Genomic DNA, 20,221 nt, shown 5'->3' with positions numbered 1-20,221 from the left:
CATATGTTATGTTGTTCGCTTTACGCGTTTCTCACTTTACGCGGGCCGCCGTGGGTTGAATTAACCGCATAAAGTGAGGGTTCACTGTACACTAAAACCTAATAAGGTGATTCACCATAAAATAAAAACTAAACATCTGTTGTGCTCTCCTCCCCTGATCTCTCCTTCATGTACTGTTACACAATTCCCTCCCTTGTTATCAATGGTGTCCCACTACCGGACTCCTGTCACATTACAGTACCCCTGTATACCTTTTTTTTTCATTACCTCTGCATCCTTCTAACATGATCATGCATCTCAGCAAACCTGTCTTCACTTTATCTACCACTCAACAATTAGCACCATAGTACAGTCACCCACAAAAGTCCTGTCGCCTCTCCTGCTGTTCTGCGAACCCTGAGATTCAGACTCTGAAGCTGTAGACACTGAAGCATTATTGTCCATAAATGCTTTGGCTGCACAAGTTTGAATCTCGAGGTTCATGGTTCAAGACGAGAGGCGACAGGACTTTTGTGGATGACTGTACATCTTCTAAACCATTTCACACACCACATATATTTTACTTCTGTACTTCTTACTTCTTCAAGTACAGAAGAACCTTGATACAGTAATTGGATGTAAGCAATTGCTAGGTTTCAGATTATTCCATTTTTATTGCAATTAAGTGATATAGATGGGCAAAAATTGTTGGCCTAATTTTACCCAAATTTGCCAATGTTATTTTATATACCGGTACCCCAACTCGTACTAACACAGGGTAAAAGAACACAAAAATATCTTCACTGTGTAAGTCACACAGCTCTTATATTGCCAAATGGACATTAAACTGTCCAGCCTTCTCAGTCCATTAAACTGTCCAGCCTTCTCAACCAAACATTAGTCTACAGTATCTATATGAATACCTTCATTTTGATGGTGCTCGGCCCACTAATACAGCATTGGATTATAGCTATTTTACCATGCATCATTTATCATTTTATGCTTACCAATACTTTAGTTAGTCACACTTTCTTCATAAAACTCCAAGTGTTCTTAATTTATAGGGTGTTTTAATATGATGCTGGTCTTTGGAGGATTCTGTAATAAAGATTGCCGCCAGATTATCGCGACAACACAGTAACTCCAACCCTTAGGTACATTACCTCTGTGGCTTAAATTTTAGAACTTTTGGCTCCATTTCAACTCATGTTTCAATGCCATAAATTAAGGTGGAAAGAATTACAGTATACTATCTCTCAATTCCTTCTCTGCTACTTACCAGTAGTTTATATGGCTTCCCTTGATGTTATTTTCCAATCAGTAGTTCCAAATACCTGAGGTCCAGTTGCTTTGCATCCATGTGAAGCCACAGCTACAATAACTTCTTGCGAGTCCTTCACACCATACTATCACTGTTAGTGGCTATAAAATTTTTCTTATGTAAGTACAGTGGTCCCTCGGTTAACTAACACAATTCTTTCCAGAAGGTCGTTCGTTAACCGAATCCATTGGGATATTGGGCAATTGGTTCCAGCTCACCGAAATGTACGTGTATACAAAGAAAGAAAAAAAAAAATGCAGTAAATTACACTTACTTTGAGGTGTGTAAGTAGAAGGTTCCTGGTTGATGATGATGATGGGAATTAGAAGTGGGGATGGAGGAGAAATCACCTTTCAGTGGACCCATGCTTGATGCCGTCAATTCACCAATAAAATTTTAAGTTCACTCGGTGTAATTCAAGATCATTTTATTTAAATCAACACTGCACTGAGCTATATATTATCAAAGTGTTAACTAAATTTCAGAGTGACCAATAATTTCAATGAAAAATGCAAAAATATTCAAGACACCAACAAAACAGATGTTCACTCCACTGTTTTCAAAGCCCAACTGACACCTTGTGGCTGACTCAAGCTGCTGATGGGAGCACAACAAACTAGTTCCCTGTACTGCATATACCTGTATTATCAATGTATGTTAAATAAATGTTAAAATGACTAACAATTTTCATATAAAAAATGCCAAAATATTAAAGAGCACAACTTTATTGATATTTACTCCACTGGAAACGAATGTAAACATAGAACAGCAAACCTGTCTTCACTTTATCTACCACTCAACAATTAGCACCATAGTACAGTCACCCACAAAAGTCCTGTCGCCTCTCCTGCTGTTCTGCGAACCCTGAGATTCAGACTCTGAAGCTGTAGACACTGAAGCATTATTGTCCATAAATGCTTTGGCTGCACAAGTTTGAATCTCGAGGTTCATGGTTCAAGACGAGAGGCGACAGGACTTTTGTGGATGACTGTACATCTTCTAAACCATTTCACACACCACATATATTTTACTTCTGTACTTCTTACTTCTTCAAGTACAGAAGAACCTTGATACAGTAATTGGATGTAAGCAATTGCTAGGTTTCAGATTATTCCATTTTTATTGCAATTAAGTGATATAGATGGGCAAAAATTGTTGGCCTAATTTTACCCAAATTTGCCAATGTTATTTTATATACCGGTACCCCAACTCGTACTAACACAGGGTAAAAGAACACAAAAATATCTTCACTGTGTAAGTCACACAGCTCTTATATTGCCAAATGGACATTAAACTGTCCAGCCTTCTCAGTCCATTAAACTGTCCAGCCTTCTCAACCAAACATTAGTCTACAGTATCTATATGAATACCTTCATTTTGATGGTGCTCGGCCCACTAATACAGCATTGGATTATAGCTATTTTACCATGCATCATTTATCATTTTATGCTTACCAATACTTTAGTTAGTCACACTTTCTTCATAAAACTCCAAGTGTTCTTAATTTATAGGGTGTTTTAATATGATGCTGGTCTTTGGAGGATTCTGTAATAAAGATTGCCGCCAGATTATCGCGACAACACAGTAACTCCAACCCTTAGGTACATTACCTCTGTGGCTTAAATTTTAGAACTTTTGGCTCCATTTCAACTCATGTTTCAATGCCATAAATTAAGGTGGAAAGAATTACAGTATACTATCTCTCAATTCCTTCTCTGCTACTTACCAGTAGTTTATATGGCTTCCCTTGATGTTATTTTCCAATCAGTAGTTCCAAATACCTGAGGTCCAGTTGCTTTGCATCCATGTGAAGCCACAGCTACAATAACTTCTTGCGAGTCCTTCACACCATACTATCACTGTTAGTGGCTATAAAATTTTTCTTATGTAAGTACAGTGGTCCCTCGGTTAACTAACACAATTCTTTCCAGAAGGTCGTTCGTTAACCGAATCCATTGGGATATTGGGTAATTGGTTCCAGCTCACCGAAATGTACGTGTATACAAAGAAAGAAAAAAAAAAATGCAGTAAATTACACTTACTTTGAGGTGTGTAAGTAGAAGGTTCCTGGTTGATGATGATGATGGGAATTAGAAGTGGGGATGGAGGAGAAATCACCTTTCAGTGGACCCATGCTTGATGCCGTCAATTCACCAATAAAATTTTAAGTTCACTCGGTGTAATTCAAGATCATTTTATTTAAATCAACACTGCACTGAGCTATATATTATCAAAGTGTTAACTAAATTTCAGAGTGACCAATAATTTCAATGAAAAATGCAAAAATATTCAAGACACCAACAAAACAGATGTTCACTCCACTGTTTTCAAAGCCCAACTGACACCTTGTGGCTGACTCAAGCTGCTGATGGGAGCACAACAAACTAGTTCCCTGTACTGCATATACCTGTATTATCAATGTATGTTAAATAAATGTTAAAATGACTAACAATTTTCATATAAAAAATGCCAAAATATTAAAGAGCACAACTTTATTGATATTTACTCCACTGGAAACGAATGTAAACATAGAACAGATTACTGAATTGGCAGACTAGCCCATCAGCTGATGCTCACAACAAAACGTGATGTTCGTAAGGATTTCGTTAAAAGAATTTTTGTTCGTTAACCAAATCGAAGATTCTTATGGAAGGCAATTCGTTAACCGAACTGTTCGTTAACCGAGGGACCACTGTATTTTAGAACAGAGACATTTCATGTGCAGGTTTAGTCAAGCCACAAGACTGTTATGCAGGTCTCCCTTTCTATCTGTTCTAGTCCATTTGCTTCAATATCTTGAAGAAAATAATCACTTTTTACAGAAATTTTGGCAAGGCCAGTGCTTCTCAACCTATCAGTAAGCCAATTTATTCCGCTGAAGGTAATTTGACTCTTTAGCAGAAAGAGGTGTTTACATCCCATACTGAAAAGTAAGCAAAGAAACTTTATTAATAGGTGGTACACTCAGTAGAGTATCTTATAATAGGAAATGCATATCTTGTACAGTACAATACAATACAGTACTAATGACAACATTCCAGATCAGGTGGCCAATTCAATAACAGCTTAGATTCATGTCTTCAATTTGCACATGGAGGAAATAAAGGATACATAATTGACCTTCGTTAAAAATTAAGCTATATACAGTAACAACAAATTGCTCTGCAGAAAAGCGTCGAGCCGAGAGAGTGTAGCGCGGCCAGATGAGAGGGGGTGATGCGCAGTAAAAAGTAGTCCGTGACGACGTACCAAATCACCGGGACGTTAAACGAATTTTTGGTACCTAAAGTTTAGTACCGAAACAACGTTAAGCGAGGACAAACTGTACTTGATGTGCTCTCTACTTGGGGTGTGAGCCTTGCTGGGGCACCCATATATTGCACAAATAATCATAATTGTTGATACACTGGGCCCGGGCACGTACAGAAGTTACTAGATGATGCGTGTTTACAACAGTGACATTACCGAGCTATGCATTGTGGGTAAAACAAGTGCTCGGTGAACCATCCTTACTGTCTCATATCCTTGCCTGTAGCTACATCCTCCTAGCTCTCCCACTACCAGGCCAAACCGTGTTATTGTTATTTTTCAACTCGTATTTTGGGGATGACATACTCATTTTTATTTTCTTAAGTACGGTATTCTTTTTTTTACACTTGCATGCACACACAATTGTCCATATGGAATGTGAAAAAATAAAAAAATGATTATCATAACGTCAAAAACAAAACGAGAACAAACATTTCTTATATCCACGGAGTTAGTGTCTGATTGTGAGAGAGGAAGGGGGGGGGTTGGGGATCTCAGCCTCTCCCTAACAGGACAAGTTATGAGCTGCATTAATATGGTCTTTCAACTCGTAGTTTCACGTAGATATACGTAATTTTATTCAATATTTTTTTAGTTATTGCACACACAATCGTTCATAAAGAATGTACAAAAAAATGCTTAGTATTTATCAAAAGTCAAACACATAGATAATAACCATTTCTTACGTTCACAGGAGTTACCCAATTTGCATTATATATATATATATATATATATATATATATATATATATATATATATATATATATATATATATATATGCAAGTAAATCACTGTAGGTGTGCGTGATCTAGGCATATGCTGATAACCACAAGGAAAGAAGATTATTCAAGATGTCTTGAATAAAGACGAAAGCTAAGGTGCTCCATTGTTTCCCTTTTCCCATGTGATTTACACTACACCAGCGGGTAACATTTGATGACATTACTTGAAGTGAATTGGCCTTATTTTAAAAAACCAAGGATGGTTGGTGAAGGACTACTGGGTCAGTGGATAAGTGTCACATTTGGGGTACCGGTCTTATACAGCGAATAGAGCTCAAAAGCTACTTTTTAAATGGAAATTTGGGGGGCCGTCTTATGCACCCCGACGCCTTATAGGCCGAGATATATGGTAAATGGAACAATATAAGTAGCTAACCATTAATGGTAAAAAAAAAAGTGAGTCTGCCCGTATGTAAGTGCGCACGTGTGAAAACATATCGTCAATACTCTACATAAGAATATGAAAGCAACACTTATTTACTGCTCATATATATTGAAGGGTTAAATGTTGTACTCTGTATAGACAAGCAGAGAGAGAGAGAGAGAGAGAGAGAGAGAGAGAGAGAGAGAGCACTGCCGGATGTAAACAAACCTTAATTTCCCGCGGCTTTGTTGTTGTTGTTGTTGTTGTTGTTGTTTTTTAAGGGGATTAGCCCACCAGGGCATAGGTCACTGACCCACATTGGGGCCTGAGGGGCAAAAATTTAATATTCCTGTAATAATAATAATAATTCAGATAAGTAAAAAAAAAAAAAGCTGCCTGTCTACCTATTGGACAAACTAAAATCGTTCCAGACCACGGGAGTTTCCGGACCACAGAATGCCGGACGAGAGAGGTACAACCTGTACCAGGAAATGCAAGGAATAAAAAAAATAAATACCACGTTGTTAGTTGGTTACAGATTCACTACACGTGGGGCACTAGCTATCAATCGTTTTTTTTTTGGCTCTCTTTGTATGAACAATTGTGTCTGCATGTAACGTAGTATAAAAAAAAAAAAATAAAATAAAATTACAGTATGTATAACTACCCAAAAATATAAGTTGAAAAATAACAATAACACAGCTTGGCCTGGTAGGGAGATAGCTACAGTGGCAGTCTAACTTGGTGACCTGCCAAGTCCACATACATATGTTCACTTCACACATATATACATTTTTCTTATTTTATAGCAACATATTTTTTGATAATATGCAAGTTACAGGTACACTCCATATAATGCAATAATATAACTACAATACCATAAAAACAATAAAAAAGAACACCGAGTGTGTGTGTGTGTGTGTGCGTAGATTTTTGTAAATGAGCGTAAACATAAAGACACCTGTACAGTACTAGCATTTACCATTAACGTGTGAAGAATTCTAGAACGCTCAGCGTGTTTTTTCACGCCACAGTTTGGAAGTACAGTACAGGTACAGGAGTGGGCTCCGCGACTCCCAAGAGTGAATTTTCACACACATGGTCCACGAGAACGGTCCCATTGACCTATATTAATTTCTAAACCGCTCAGGTGAAGCGGGCCTTACAGTGGAATATGAGCGCTAAAGGCAGCTCACTTGGTTTGAAATATTACTGTAGGGTACTGTAGTGCAATTTTTTCTTTGTGAATATCGAATAGGGGTGTTAAAATGTCAATTGCGGATAAGCGGGGCTGCAAATAGTGAGATATTCCTGTACAGTTCAGAAATTAATATTTTCAGAAGGTAGTTATGGTATATAGTTGTTTTTGTTTAACAGTAGCAGTCAGTCAGATGAGTCAGTTGTGTGTGTTGTGGCACAAGTCATCCTTACCCAACAAACAATGCATTTGTACTGCAGTATGTATATGTATTACAATAAAAAGGTTTTATTAAGTAATTCAATTAAAGTAAATTAATAATTTTGGTTTAGCAGTTTTCTTTTCTCATTTTTGGGTCACCTTTATTTTTGTTCCTAAAACTTATTTGTGGGCCCTTGGGAATTCAAGAGTCCCTGGGCCCAATGGGTAATCCAGTCCTGCACTGAATAGAGATGATACAATACTCAATCAGTCACCATTAATCAGTCACCATTAAAAATTAGAAATGGCAACCAGTAATTGTGAAGTATAAGTCCACAGTAGTATATACTACTGGTAAGCAGTTAAAAAAAATAGTATTATTATTATTACTATTCTTGGAAAAATGAGTGAGACGATAAAGTTAAAACTACATATCCAAAGTGATGAAAGAAATATGTACAGTTGATAAAATTTGTTTCATACATACCGTCCACCAACTTGCTTGATTGCTGCTTCCAACCAAGTCAAATGCCTATCTCCTATGCCTGGGATAGTGAGTTCCAAGTTGCCTTTAAACTCTACAGGTGCCAGGGTTGTTGGGTCACAGTCCGTGGAGAAGGCAAGGGTGATCCGTAGTTGCCTCACAGTTTTATATATTCTTAACAAGCTATTCGTCAGAGAAACGAGAGCATTAGGAGTATTTACCCTGACACGAATAGTTTTTAAGTTAAAGCAATAGGACAAGACTTCCTTGTCCATCTCCTGTTTTCCAAGAGAGCCAGTAAAATTTATGAGGTGTCCCCATGGATAAAGGGCATGAAGAAAGTCATCAGATGGCTTCTCACAATTATACTCATTATGACACCAAAAGTGTAACTCAACAAGGATGGGATTCCGTTTGTCGTGGCGGCCTCTTAGTTTCCATCGAGTTTTAGTAAATGTATCAAAGAAATCTGGAACCTCATAAGGATTAACACTATTTGGCATCTCAATTTTAAGAGACTTCAGTTGCACTCGGGTGAAGTTTAGAAATTTCAGTCCCGACACAACATGCTGGTGATCCAACTGCCAGTGTTTTGTGAGCAACTTGTATTCAACAATAATATTGCCTACACTCTCAAGGCGGCATGCCTCTACAAATATTTTCCACCAGAAGTTATAGTTGCCAGAACCAGGATGTGCTTCATCCAGTATTTTAAATGTACTTTGCAAATTATACTGCAAGATCTCTTCTTTTGCCAGGTGACCAGTTAGAAATATGAGTATTTCATGATATCTCTGCCAATCACTAACTTCCCTTTTAATATCATCAAGGCTTTTCCCTTTCTTCACGAGATTAACCAAATACCCGGCAGCAAGGTATTCCATCTGAGTCTTGTGTAGAAAGTTATACAAGTATTCGTTTGTGTCTGCATCTTCATCATATTCACACACAAGAAATGCAGACATAAATTGGATTTCATCAACATCCTCATTTTGACATTTTTTCTTAATTTTGGTCACTATTTCATTATTTATACAGATATATTCTGACTTTAACAAGAACCAAGCTTGTTCACCAAGATACAACAAAAGTTCCTTCACTTCTCTGCTCTTTGGCTTAATGGGACATAAACGTTCTTCCAATTTCTTCTGACAAAGCCTGAAGAGTTCTGAATAGAGGCTTGTGGCACTTGTAACTGAATTTAGTATGTCATGATTATCATTCCAGAGATAAATCAAGAGGGCAAGTGTAAGTGGTAGTCGAAGGTACTCTCTAGGAACTTCACATTCTTTAACATGTTTCATAAATTCCCCAACCATATTTTGGCATTCATTTTCATTACCAGTAACTGCTTTGAAAACTTTTTCAGTAAATTCCTCAAATCTGACATCATCAAAACCACAAATATCAACTACAAGATAATCTACAAAATGTTTCCTTGACACTAAGATCGCGTCGTGGTGGTATTCGTTCCGTGTCGTTAACAATATCCGCTGATTGCCAAATTCCTTAAAGATGTCATCCACTAGTTTCTTCGATGTTTTATTTGCCTCGTCAAAACCATCAATGATGAACAATACGTCTAGCTCCTTCAACACTGGAATGATATCACAAGCTTCAAATTCTTTGCACGTTTCTTTAATTCGTTGCTGTGTAAGATAATCCTCCAGACATTTTGATTTCACTGTACGAATCTCGACAAGAAATACTAAATCAAAACGTTTTAACCCAGCAAGTTTCTCATCTTGTCTATACCAGTCTCTTAAAATGTAATGACATAGGGAGGTCTTACCACAGCCAGCTTGACCAAGGAGTAGTAATGCATTAGGGACTTTCAGCTCATCACCTATTTGTTTTTTCTCTGTCAAAAGGTTTGCCATATCAATTTCTTTGTCACAATCTTCAATTTTAAGGGGTGTGAAAATCTTATCAATGTTATACTTCTGGACTGATAATGTGGGGTCAGTGAGCCAAATACAAGGATTGAGAACACGAAATCTCTGGTAATGTGTCACAAGTTCTTTACAGCCATAGACAATCATCTTGTGCTTCTTGTTCTTTTTAAATTCTTGTATGTCCTCTAGGTAACGTTTTCTGTCATCTCTACGAAACTTAGCATTACAGATGTCAAGAAGAGATTTTTGCATTGCTGCAATATTGTTTGCGAAGTCTATTCCCAAAGCCTGACCAACACCTTCGTAAATATTCTGGAGGACAAGTTTGAGGTCATCAATTTCATTCCTTATATCTAAATTAGCAGAACCATACTTATGGCTTATCTTATTCCTCAGAATCCGAAGGTAGTTGATTTTATCTTTACAATCATCACTGAGATGACTGAAAATATCAGGCAGTACTTCATTTATCATTCTAAAAGCAAATGATATATCAAATTCCTGTGTCATTAGGTTTACATCAAGAAACCTCTCTTCCATTTTCTCAATTTGTTGTTCACTCCAATGCAATATATTCTCCAGATAATTCCGCAAGAGCATTGTTCCTCCTTCAGACGTCGCTAAAGGGGAAGAATACATTGCAAGTACAACATCAACCATAGTTTTCTGTCCTATTTGGTGAACACACTTGTAAAGTTTACTGAAAATGAGGTCTTCTTCTGAGATGCCTTTAAGAATCTTGCTTGATTGTACATTGGCCGACATCATCGTTATTATTATGAACGGTATCATCATTAATGTGAGAAAAACGATGGCCAGATGGGGAGTTTCCTCCACAACTAAAGTCCAAGCATCCATCCTGCACAGCTGCTGGTCAGTAGTCCTCACAGATTATTCTCATTCACATCCTCACATCCTGGAAAGGATAATATAAGCTTACTAAATATCTCCTTTTCATCAGTATCATTATGCAAGGTCAGGGCCGGCTCAAGACCCTAATTGCCAAGGGTACCATGTAACAGTGCTATGTCTTTAGAGTAAATTGTCAGGTTTTAGAGAAAATACGGTTTGGATAAAAATTAGGTTGAGAAACAATGAGCAGTGGCTGCCTCTCGCCAAGCTGACAGGGCCCTGAGGGTGCCTTAGGCATAGGCCAATCACAGTTACCTTTGAATGTGTCATAAATGGGCTGACTGGGTGAAGACAGAAGCATTGTACCCAACAGCAAGTGCACTCGATTTCAAAATAAGGTTCTGTGTTTGGAAGTGTTTAAGTGTAGACGTGTGTGTGGGTTGGTGGGTTCAACATGGCGACATATATATACTGTAAGTAAGTGTACCCTTTGGTAAATTCCCTTTGTGCCATGTTATATTGTGAAGCTAGCTAGGAGGGCAGGCTAATGTTTTTAAAGTGTAATTGTCCATTCTGAATAACGTCATTAATAAACAAAGAACCATTAAGAATAGTTCTCAATTCCCTTCCCCTGTGTATGGAGTAGAGTATTCCTCATAAGTGACTTTGTGGTATACAGTGACCCCATGAGTAACAACATAACTATCATATACTTCCCCTTGTATATGTGTTAGTGCATGGTTTACTTATTCCTGCATTTATCATCGTCCACTCCCCCCTCCTCCTTGATGCGTCCTCTCTCAACCCCAGTCCTTCCCTCCTCCCTCACCCTTTACCTTCCCTCACTAGTATAAAGAACAAAGAAAGAAAAATAAAGAGAAATAGAGAATAAAGAAAGTGTAAAAGTAAGTAAATAAATAGAAATAAATAAAATACACGGGTCCACTGTTTTTTAATACAGTGAACCCTCGAAGATTTGGACCCGGTAAATCCGGATTTTGGAAGATTTGGAAAATAATATGGGGTTCTGGGCTTAGAAGCCTCCCTACGAAGCATTCCCAAAACAGCGTGAAGGTAGTTTTAGGCTTAAAAGTTTTTTATCATATTAAATATCACAGACTAAATTTAGCAGAATACACTTGTATAAATTCCATTTCTGGAATCCTTGCAAGATAGCAAATAATTTGAGTATAGACATTACATAGTTTGCACAAGAGATAAAATTTTTTTGTCTTTTGTGTAGTATTATACATCTGAGTACAAAGTGAGTACAGTATCATATAGTAATATGTTGCTCAAAATTATGGCCTTTTCACAGGAAAGAGTCTGTATAACTAACTTCAGTGGTCATGATAATATGTACCATATTTTTGGTGTTTTTTTTTTTATATCATTAATTATCTTTTTATACATTTAGCACATTCGCCAGAAGATTCGGACAATCGGCTTTTTCGGAGAGGTGGTCCCCCATTCCTTTAGTTCGGGTCTTCGAGGGCTCACTGTACTAGACTTCAGTGGCGGAATGAGTAAAAAATTTCTACCAGGAAAACTTGTAAAAGGGCCCACTTAATCCCAAAACGTAGTCAAAGGGACCATCACTTTGGGGCCCACCGGGAAATTTCCCGGTATCCCGGTGGGCCAGTCCACCACTGCTAGACTTGTATATGTAGAGTTATAAAAAGTACTGAACTTTGTTACTTAAGTAAAAGTATTGTTACATTAGCAAAATGTTACTCAAGTAAAAGTATCCAAATTTCAATGTACTCAAGTAGAAGTAAAAAAAAGTATCTCATTCATGAAGTACTTAAAGTAAGAAGTACTGGATTATCAAAATTATTAATTTTCTCAAATATTTAAATAAAGCCAGAGTAAATTATAAAAAACTAGCTAACTAGAGATAAAAATACAGTAAAAGACACACAGCATTACTCTTCTTCCTACAATCCATTGCAGGGATAGTAAATAGGCTGAAAATATATCCATCCAACACTATGATCACTCTTCCTTATCCACACAGTTATTGTTAACGTGGACTTATGGTCCGCAGACATGATGTTGTCTCTGCCCGCATTAGGTTAGGATACAGACCAATCTGGCAAGTATCTGAGGTGGGGGATGACCGGCACTTCTCTTCCTGTAAACTCTGCAGCTGTCCCAGCACTAACACCCTTCAACACTATTACCTCCTACCACAGGACGAGTCACTATATGTCACCACCTACTTATTCATAATAATTTGTTAAATTTAATTCTTGTACGCTACCCATGCTTTGGTGGGTGCTAACTCCTATTGTCTTTAAATTATATCAATATTGTCTCCATATCTTAAATCAGAGAGTGTCCTGCGAGACACGAGTACCAACCAGTGTATTAGTGTCTAAATGCATGGTCTTGTGACTAGGCTTCTTGCCCCCTGGGGTGTAATAAATTATTTAAATAATAATCCCAGCATGATCAAACATATGCTCACCAGCAGCATATGCAGGCACTGGGGTGTTGAGCTTGAGAGATAAGTCACATAATGTCAGAAAAGACCTCAGTAGCTCTATTCCATCCCCTAGGCATGTCAAGTAGTTATTAAGCTCTTTCAGTTGAGGAGTTTGTGGATGATTGTTGCCTCCATAGTGACTGAATATGACTAAGACTCACCGTGAACTGTCCCTTTAATTGGGGTGTGGCTGTGGTGCACTTTTTTATTCTAATTGATGAGTGGCTGAATTTTTCTCACCACGTAACATCTGGCAGTTGCTTCGAGGGGGCGGCAGTGGTACTTGGTTATTTAAGTAGGATTTTAAATACACTCAGTCTCACACATATGTATAGATACATCAGGCTTTATATCTAATATGGAATTTTGTAAAGCATTTTAGAATCACAGCCTCTTTAAAATTAATTTTAGGTACAAGTACAGGTACTATATGCAAAGAGCAACTGACTTCTAATGGGAAGACCAAGCCCCTGATGGAAAGGAGGGAAGAAGAATGAGGATTTGATGGGGAATGGAGGGATAAAAGGGTAGGCTAGGTGAGGTGGGTAGTCAAGTTGCTAATGGACACAAGAAGATCAAAGGGAAAGTCTACCGTCATGGCCACTGCCATCTGACCTGACGTTACCTCATGAGACCTCTAGGTATGTGACCTCCACACATCGTACTCTTCACGGCTCCACCCACACAACTCTTTAACTATGGTTAATAATTAATTGATTAATTTTAAAATATATTATTAGTTCACATGTAACGAGAACCAATTTTTGTTTTTTTCAATTGTATTGATGTAAATGTATTAAAAACCATACTTTAGTAAAAGTACTAAGAAATTTTAGTACATTTTAAAAAGTAAATACCTAAAAATGCTACTTGAGTACAATACTAAAGTAAATTTATTTAGTTACAGTACTTTACAACTGTGTAAATGTGCATAGGCATGACAGCATATATTAGAAAAAACAGTTAAATGCCTCGCTGAAAAACTTTTATGCAAGACCAGATGGGAATGCAGATTAGAATCTGTCAAAGTTATTAAATATAAAATTATAAGAATCTAAAAAGCTCTTTATGAGCTTTCAGAAATGCCTGCTTCTAATGCTGAGACTTGTATATCATATAAAAGTTAGGTTGTTTATTGACAACTGAAGAGTGACCGGAATCAGAATTTAATTCTTTATGATAGGAGGACAACACGTGCCAACAGGTCAGAATTGTTGGTGGAATATTTACAGTAAATACTGATTTTCTTCACGTACAAAGTGGATAAGACTTGAATTAAATGTCATATCAGTTTTTTGCCATGTTTTTACCCAGCAATTTCCCTCATCCTTCATGCCCTGCCCAGTACCACCACTTTATTATCGTACATAGAGAAATAAAGGAAAAACAATAAAAATTTACTGTACTTATACTGTAATTAAAAGAAAAACTTGTCGTATCAATTTCTTATGTTAATATTGTCCAAAGAACAACTGTGGAAAATAAGAACGAAATATATAAATGCGTCGGGTGCTAACTGTCTCCTACGTCTTTACCAGATATGCATTATGCACCTCTAGGCAGGTACGTACTGCATATACATCAGGTAAGGTCTAAGAGTTTAGGTAAGGTACTGGTATGAAAAGGTCACCGGGAGGCGTTTGTTAACAGTTGAAACAACAATACGTCATCCTCGGGTGGTCAGGAACAACAATACGTCATCCTCGGGTGGTCAGGAACAACAATACGTCATCCTCGGGTGGTCAGGAACAACAATACGTCATCCTCGGGTGGTCAGGAACAACAATACGTCATCCTCGGGTGGTCAGCAACAACAATACGTCATCCTCGGGTGGTCAGGAACAACAATATGTCATCCTCGGGTGGTCAGGAACAACAATCTCGTTGGTCAGGAACAACAATATGTCATCCTGGTGGTCAGGAACAACAATATGTCATCCTCGGGTGGTCAGGAACAACAATATCATCCTCGGGTCAGGAACAACAATATGTCATCCTCGGTGGTCAGGAACAACAATATGTCATCCTCGGGTCAGGAACAACAATATGTCTGGGGTGGTAAGGAACAACAATATGTCATCTCGGAACAGTCAGGGAACAACAATATGTCATCACCGTTGTTGAGGAACAACAATATGTCATCCTCAGGTGGTCAGGAACAACAATATGTCATCCTCGGGTGGTAGGAACAGCAATATATCCTCGGGGTGGTGGGGAACAACAATATGTCATCTCGAACGGTCAGGAACAACAATATGTCATCCTCGGGTGGTCAGGGAACAACAATATGTCATCTCGGGTGGTCAGGAACAACATGTATCGCCACCGGGGTGGTCAGGAACAACAATATGTCATCCACTCAGGTGGTCAGAACAACAATATGTCTCGTCCTCGGGTGGTCGGAACAACAATATATCATCCTCGGTGGTCAGGAACAACAAAATGTCGTCCTGGTGGTCAGGAACAACAAAATGTCATCCTCGGTGGTCAGGAACAACAATCGTCATCTCGGGGTGGTCGGGAACAATATGTCATCCTCGGGTGGTCAGGAACAACAATATGTCATCCTCGGGTGGTCAGGAACAACAATATGTCATCCTCGGGTGGTCAGGAACAACAATATGTCATCCTCGGGTGGTCAGGAACAACAATATGTCATCCTCGGGTGGTCAGGAACAACAATATGTCATCCTCGGGTGGTCAGGAACAACAATATGTCATCCTCGGGTGGTCAGGAACAACAATATGGGTAGTGCTGGAGCAGATATTATTTGTGTTAGTAAGCAAGAAAAACAACGCAACATTTTTTTATTTTAATTATTTTTTTTTTTAGTTATTCTCCATCTATAATCATAATCACCTGTAGTGGGCAGGGCATGAAGTATGAGGGGAAATTGCGATAGTAAAACGCGATTAAAAATTTACTATGACACTAAAATAATGTCTCTACGTGCTCTTTGTTTGTTTTCACTCGGTCCAAGCGTATTTTCACGCCCACAAAAAAAACATAAAATTACATCATGCCACTTTAAGGAAGTGGCCTTTATTGGTACCAGATATCAAATTATGTACTTTGTGTTTAATATGGAGAGAGCCTGCCCTAGGGTAGGAAGTTTGGTAAGGTTAGGGGTGTTTTTATGGGGAATAGTCCTCCCGGGCACAGGTCTTCGACCCACAACAGGACCTGGGGAAAGAAAATTTAGAGTAAAAAGAAATTAAAATAGAAGAGAAAAAGGCTGTATTAATCTACACCACGAAGATGCCATAAAACCAGCTTTTTAAAGTGAGACAGATTGTAAGAGTATGCAAACACAGAAGAAGGCAGAACATTCCACAGTTTGGCTGTGTGAGGAAAGAAGGATATACTATAATGGGTTATTCTAGTTTAACCGACATCCACAGAGAAACGGTGGGTACCGCAGGCAAGACGAGTTACTCGTTACGAGCCCACGGCCTTGCCGGCGATACACAGGATGCCAAATCCAGATTTCTTTAGTAAGCTACTTTTACTTTTTACTTTTATCCTCTTTGCCACTGATCAGCTCGTTAGCCATTTGGGCGGTCGGTCACGTCTCTGTTATGCACTGGGTAAGTCAGGTTTTGTGCCTTGTCATATAATTTTTAATACTTACTGTCATGCAAAGGAACATCGGTGGAATATATGAACGAAATCGAAAAACACATTTTTGGTGTTACTCATCTGCTCCAAAACACTGTGCAGTATGTTAAACTAGGGAGTAAAACGTCATCCTTGGGTTGTCAGGAAGTGTCTTTATTTACCAGAAAATTTAATGATAACAGAAAATAGTGAAACTGTAATTCCTTCACCTTTTAGGAGATATTATTGAGCTAAGAAATAAGTTTTCTTCTTTTGAAATTTTCTGTAAAATTAGCCAATAATTTAGAGGAGGGGCATGTAGACTTGGTAACTGAGCCTTTCTACAATTTTACTGGCATGATTTTAATTTCATTAACCAGTTTAACAATGGCCGTGGTGGAGGTTGGTTGTCGTTTGAGTTCCTACGATTATTTTAAGTTTATTGCCGAGTTTTATGAGAAAGACGATCAATCTATCCAGTTTTTACATATCCCTGGTCCTTCCACTTCTAACTAAGGTATTGTACTTTCAGACATGGCGCACCCCAAAGTTTTAAACTACTGTACTGAAACATTTAGGTTAGTTTAAGCTTGGCCCACCAGGGGTCCGGGGGTGGAGCCCCCCCAGCTAGGGGTTAGGTTAGGTCTACTGGGCGGTCCGACTAATTACCCAAATGTACCCAAATGTAGCCGCAATGAAGTCAAATAATGGTCCTACATAAATAAATCGGACTGCCTACCACTTCTCGACTAGTATTTGGTGTCACAAAAAATTTAAAAATTTAATTTAAACTGAGTTAATAGATCGCGTGCTTGTACCGAGGGAGCGAGTAATTACCCAAATGAACCCAAATGTAGTCGCAATGAAGTCAAATGATGGTCCTACAAGCATAAATCGGGCTGTGAATCACTTCTCGATTATTATTTGGTGTCATAAAGTCACAAAAAATTGGTAAACTTAATTTAATCTGAGTTGTATTGTGTTAGGTTAGGTTAGGTACATGCACTCGATCTATTAACTCAGATTAAATTAAGTTTACCAATTTTTTGTGACTTCGTGACACCAAATACTAGTCGAGAAGTGATTGGCAGTCCGATTTATTCATGTAGGACCATTATGTGACTACATTTGGCTACATTTGGGTAATTAGTCAGAAAGCCCCCGGCTAGGAGTTAAGTTAGTTAGGTTAGGTTTTGTTAGGTTAGGTTAGGTTAGGTTAGGTTAGGTTAGGTTAGGTTAGGTTAGGTTAGGTTAGGTTAAGTTAGTTAGGTTAGGTTTTGTTAGGTCAGATTCGTTTAAAACGCAACAAATTACACCCTAGGGCCTCATATCCTAAAGTAAAAGTTTACCCAATTAAAAGCACCAAAATACACTAGACAAAATACCTCAAAACACTTATGAAAATTTGAGATAAAAACGAATTTTTACCTTCTTATAATTTAAATTAAACACTGTCGCCTTTTAAAATACTTACTATAATGATAAGAACACCTGTGGAAAATATACTAAATCGAACAACTCCCGGTGGCAGTGTTGTTCCCAGGTATTATTATTAATTTATCATAAACAATTATCTTTGTATTATTAGTTAACATTATAAATTGTCCACCAAGCACAGCAAATCAATCATCCTAAGAGTTCCTGCAATATACATAACTGTCAAGCAAAAACTGCTCTAAAGTAATCTCACAAGACAAACATATATTCTTACCATGAGTTTAAAGGTAGAGACTAATGGACAGGGTGTGATAATGGCTCAGGTCACCACACCCACAGGTAGAGACTAATGAACAGGGTGTGATAATGGCTTAGGTCACCACACCCACACACAGCTTCCTCACCTGCCCTGAGTACCACAGCTTCCTCGCCTGCCCTGAGTACCACAGCTTCCTCGCCTGCCCTGAGTACCACAGCTTCCTCGCCCGCCCTGAGTACCACTGGAAATTAAGCTGCATGACAACCATAAGTGACTGACAAATGCGTGGGCCGAGACACCGAGTTGCAGGTCTCACGGGTGCACTAAATTCCACTAATGCCAAATTCATTCAGATTCATTGCCAAATTGAGTGTTTCAATGGCAAAATTTCCAGACATAGAGACAACTAACAAAATAAGAATAAATGTTAGTAAATATTTAGTCATAACACCCTTACAAACACTGCAGTACCTTAATTTTATCACCAAAAAATTATCATCTATAATTTAATTAATGTATTATTATAATTTATAAACTCATACACACAAGGTACTAAGAACTTATGCTAAATGATACAATACCAAAACACTCTTGTACTGTTAATACTAAAAGAGTAACTTGGCAACTGTGATTATTACACCATGATTCACTGTACGTGTTGGTGACCTGGTGAGGAGGGGACAGCACCCACTGGTGTTGCCTCAATGGATACCAAAGAATCATTTGCATACTGTGTCGACCTGAGGCTTATGTTTTTACGACGCTGAACAAAATTATACGAAATGGCAGAAATTGTAAAAAAAATTTGATACTATTTTCCGGATGATTTTGACATGCATATAAACAAGGGTAACGTGAAAGGGGATATCGACTTTATGCTCTCCAACACACGGGTGACTTTTGTTTGTTATCTTCTGCCAAAAGAAGTTAATCCCGTGTTGAAGTGGGAACCTCCATAGCAATGAACTACATTGGTGGGCCTTGATTAGAAAACCCTTATTTTTTCCTATTTCCCTCCATCTGTCATGGTTATGCAAAAGAAACAATAAGTATATTACAGTTTGGCATATCGAGGTAGGGAAGTTAAAAGATGGAATCCTTTTAAAAGGGGAATTCTCTCTCAGTTCCACTACACACGTTACGTTCCTGTCTGTTCCCAAAACTTCCCTCTTTTATTTTGTTTGTTTTTCACTCAAGGACTGAAACTGAGCATACAATGAAAGCACAAAGAGATATATTTGTTGGTGAGAACTGGAAAAGAAAGTATAAGGGAATAATAGTTAAAAATAGAAAAAATCAACAATCTTGTGATATTTTTAAATAACCACTATGGAAAATACTATAATATTATTTTGTTCTTGTTTGTAAGTATCATTTTAATTTATTTCATTATTAGGATCAAACCACCATGTTATATTACGCTGTTTAGTCTTTGATTTGTTACAACATTTACTTGTGTGTTATTTCAGATATGTAATGAAATGAGTCAAGTAAAGCATGGATGGAGCAACCAAGTGACCAAGTGTGTTATTTATCACACTTGGGCATCCTGAAAGGCATTCTATTTCCACTCCGAAGAAAGTTTTTTTTTCTTTGTTTCTAAAGGACTGAGTGGGAGTATATAATTCGATATTCATAGCAAAATGCAGTGTACATAGGGATAGCACATAGCTACAACTTCCCAATAAATCGCCGAGGTGAACTGAAAAATAAAAGAGACGAAAAACAGAAGGCAACTCTAAAGGCAACGGGCGCACAGGGTGTCAAGGAGATTAAGACACCAACAGGAGGCAGTTAGGTTTTTTTTTTTTTCTTCTTCCATTATAATTAACATTGAATTGCCATAAGGGCACGATCACCTCCATATCTCACTTTACATAAACTTTAATTAGTAGATGTGATTATTAAGGAAGTCATCCCACTGAGGTGTATATCTCTTGCTTAGATGAAATAAATTGTGCTTGCCCGGTTGACCAGGCAGCGGAACTGGGCTATTAAAGGGGCCTTGACGATATGGCCTGCTACCAGGACACAGAATAAAAGCAATTATCACA

General features: G+C 37.9%; 1 protein-coding gene and 1 long non-coding RNA gene across 6 annotated transcripts; both read right to left on the bottom strand.

The window, feature by feature from the left end:
- Positions 1–230: 230 nt before the first annotated feature.
- On the bottom strand, positions 231–3,315 carry LOC121872433. Its single transcript, XR_006090079.1, has 2 exons — positions 2,075–3,315; positions 231–306 (listed from the first exon to the last, which is right to left on the bottom strand). It is a non-coding gene; the product is annotated as an uncharacterized LOC121872433 (long non-coding RNA).
- Positions 3,316–3,875: 560 nt separating this feature from the next.
- On the bottom strand, positions 3,876–18,544 carry LOC121872432. 5 transcript variants are annotated; one of them, XM_042375188.1, is made up of 4 exons: positions 18,313–18,544; positions 15,946–16,057; positions 7,642–10,449; positions 3,876–4,223 (listed from the first exon to the last, which is right to left on the bottom strand). In XM_042375188.1, the coding sequence occupies exons 3-4, from the start codon at positions 10,389–10,391 to the stop codon at positions 4,028–4,030; spliced, it is 2,946 nt and encodes a 981-aa protein (XP_042231122.1). In that variant the 5' UTR covers positions 10,392–10,449; positions 15,946–16,057; positions 18,313–18,544; the 3' UTR covers positions 3,876–4,027. The 5 variants fall into 5 exon arrangements, with proteins under 5 accessions (XP_042231122.1, XP_042231120.1, XP_042231123.1 ...); XM_042375186.1 differs by lacking the exon at positions 15,946–16,057; XM_042375189.1 differs by lacking the exons at positions 15,946–16,057; positions 18,313–18,544 and adding an exon at positions 18,183–18,312.
- Positions 18,545–20,221: the final 1,677 nt, after the last annotated feature.

Source organism: Homarus americanus, unplaced genomic scaffold (genome assembly GCF_018991925.1).
Source record: "Homarus americanus isolate GMGI-L3 unplaced genomic scaffold, GMGI_Hamer_2.0 scaffold11302, whole genome shotgun sequence".
NCBI classification, from domain to species: Eukaryota; Metazoa; Arthropoda; class Malacostraca; order Decapoda; family Nephropidae; genus Homarus; species Homarus americanus.
The sequence above is the reverse complement of the archived record's forward strand: the minus strand, read 5'-3'. Positions and strand labels throughout refer to the sequence as shown.

Bases quoted from the DNA above. Each gene is read 5' to 3' on its own strand.
- LOC121872432 (XM_042375188.1), bottom strand. From the start codon at position 10,391: ATGGATGCTTGGACTTTAGTTGTGGAGGAAACTCCCCATCTGGCCATC. The intron at 4,224-7,641 runs GTATGTATGAAA...CTTACTTTTCAG, and splicing joins ATCAAGCAAGTTGGTGGACG to TATGGGATGTAAACACCTCT.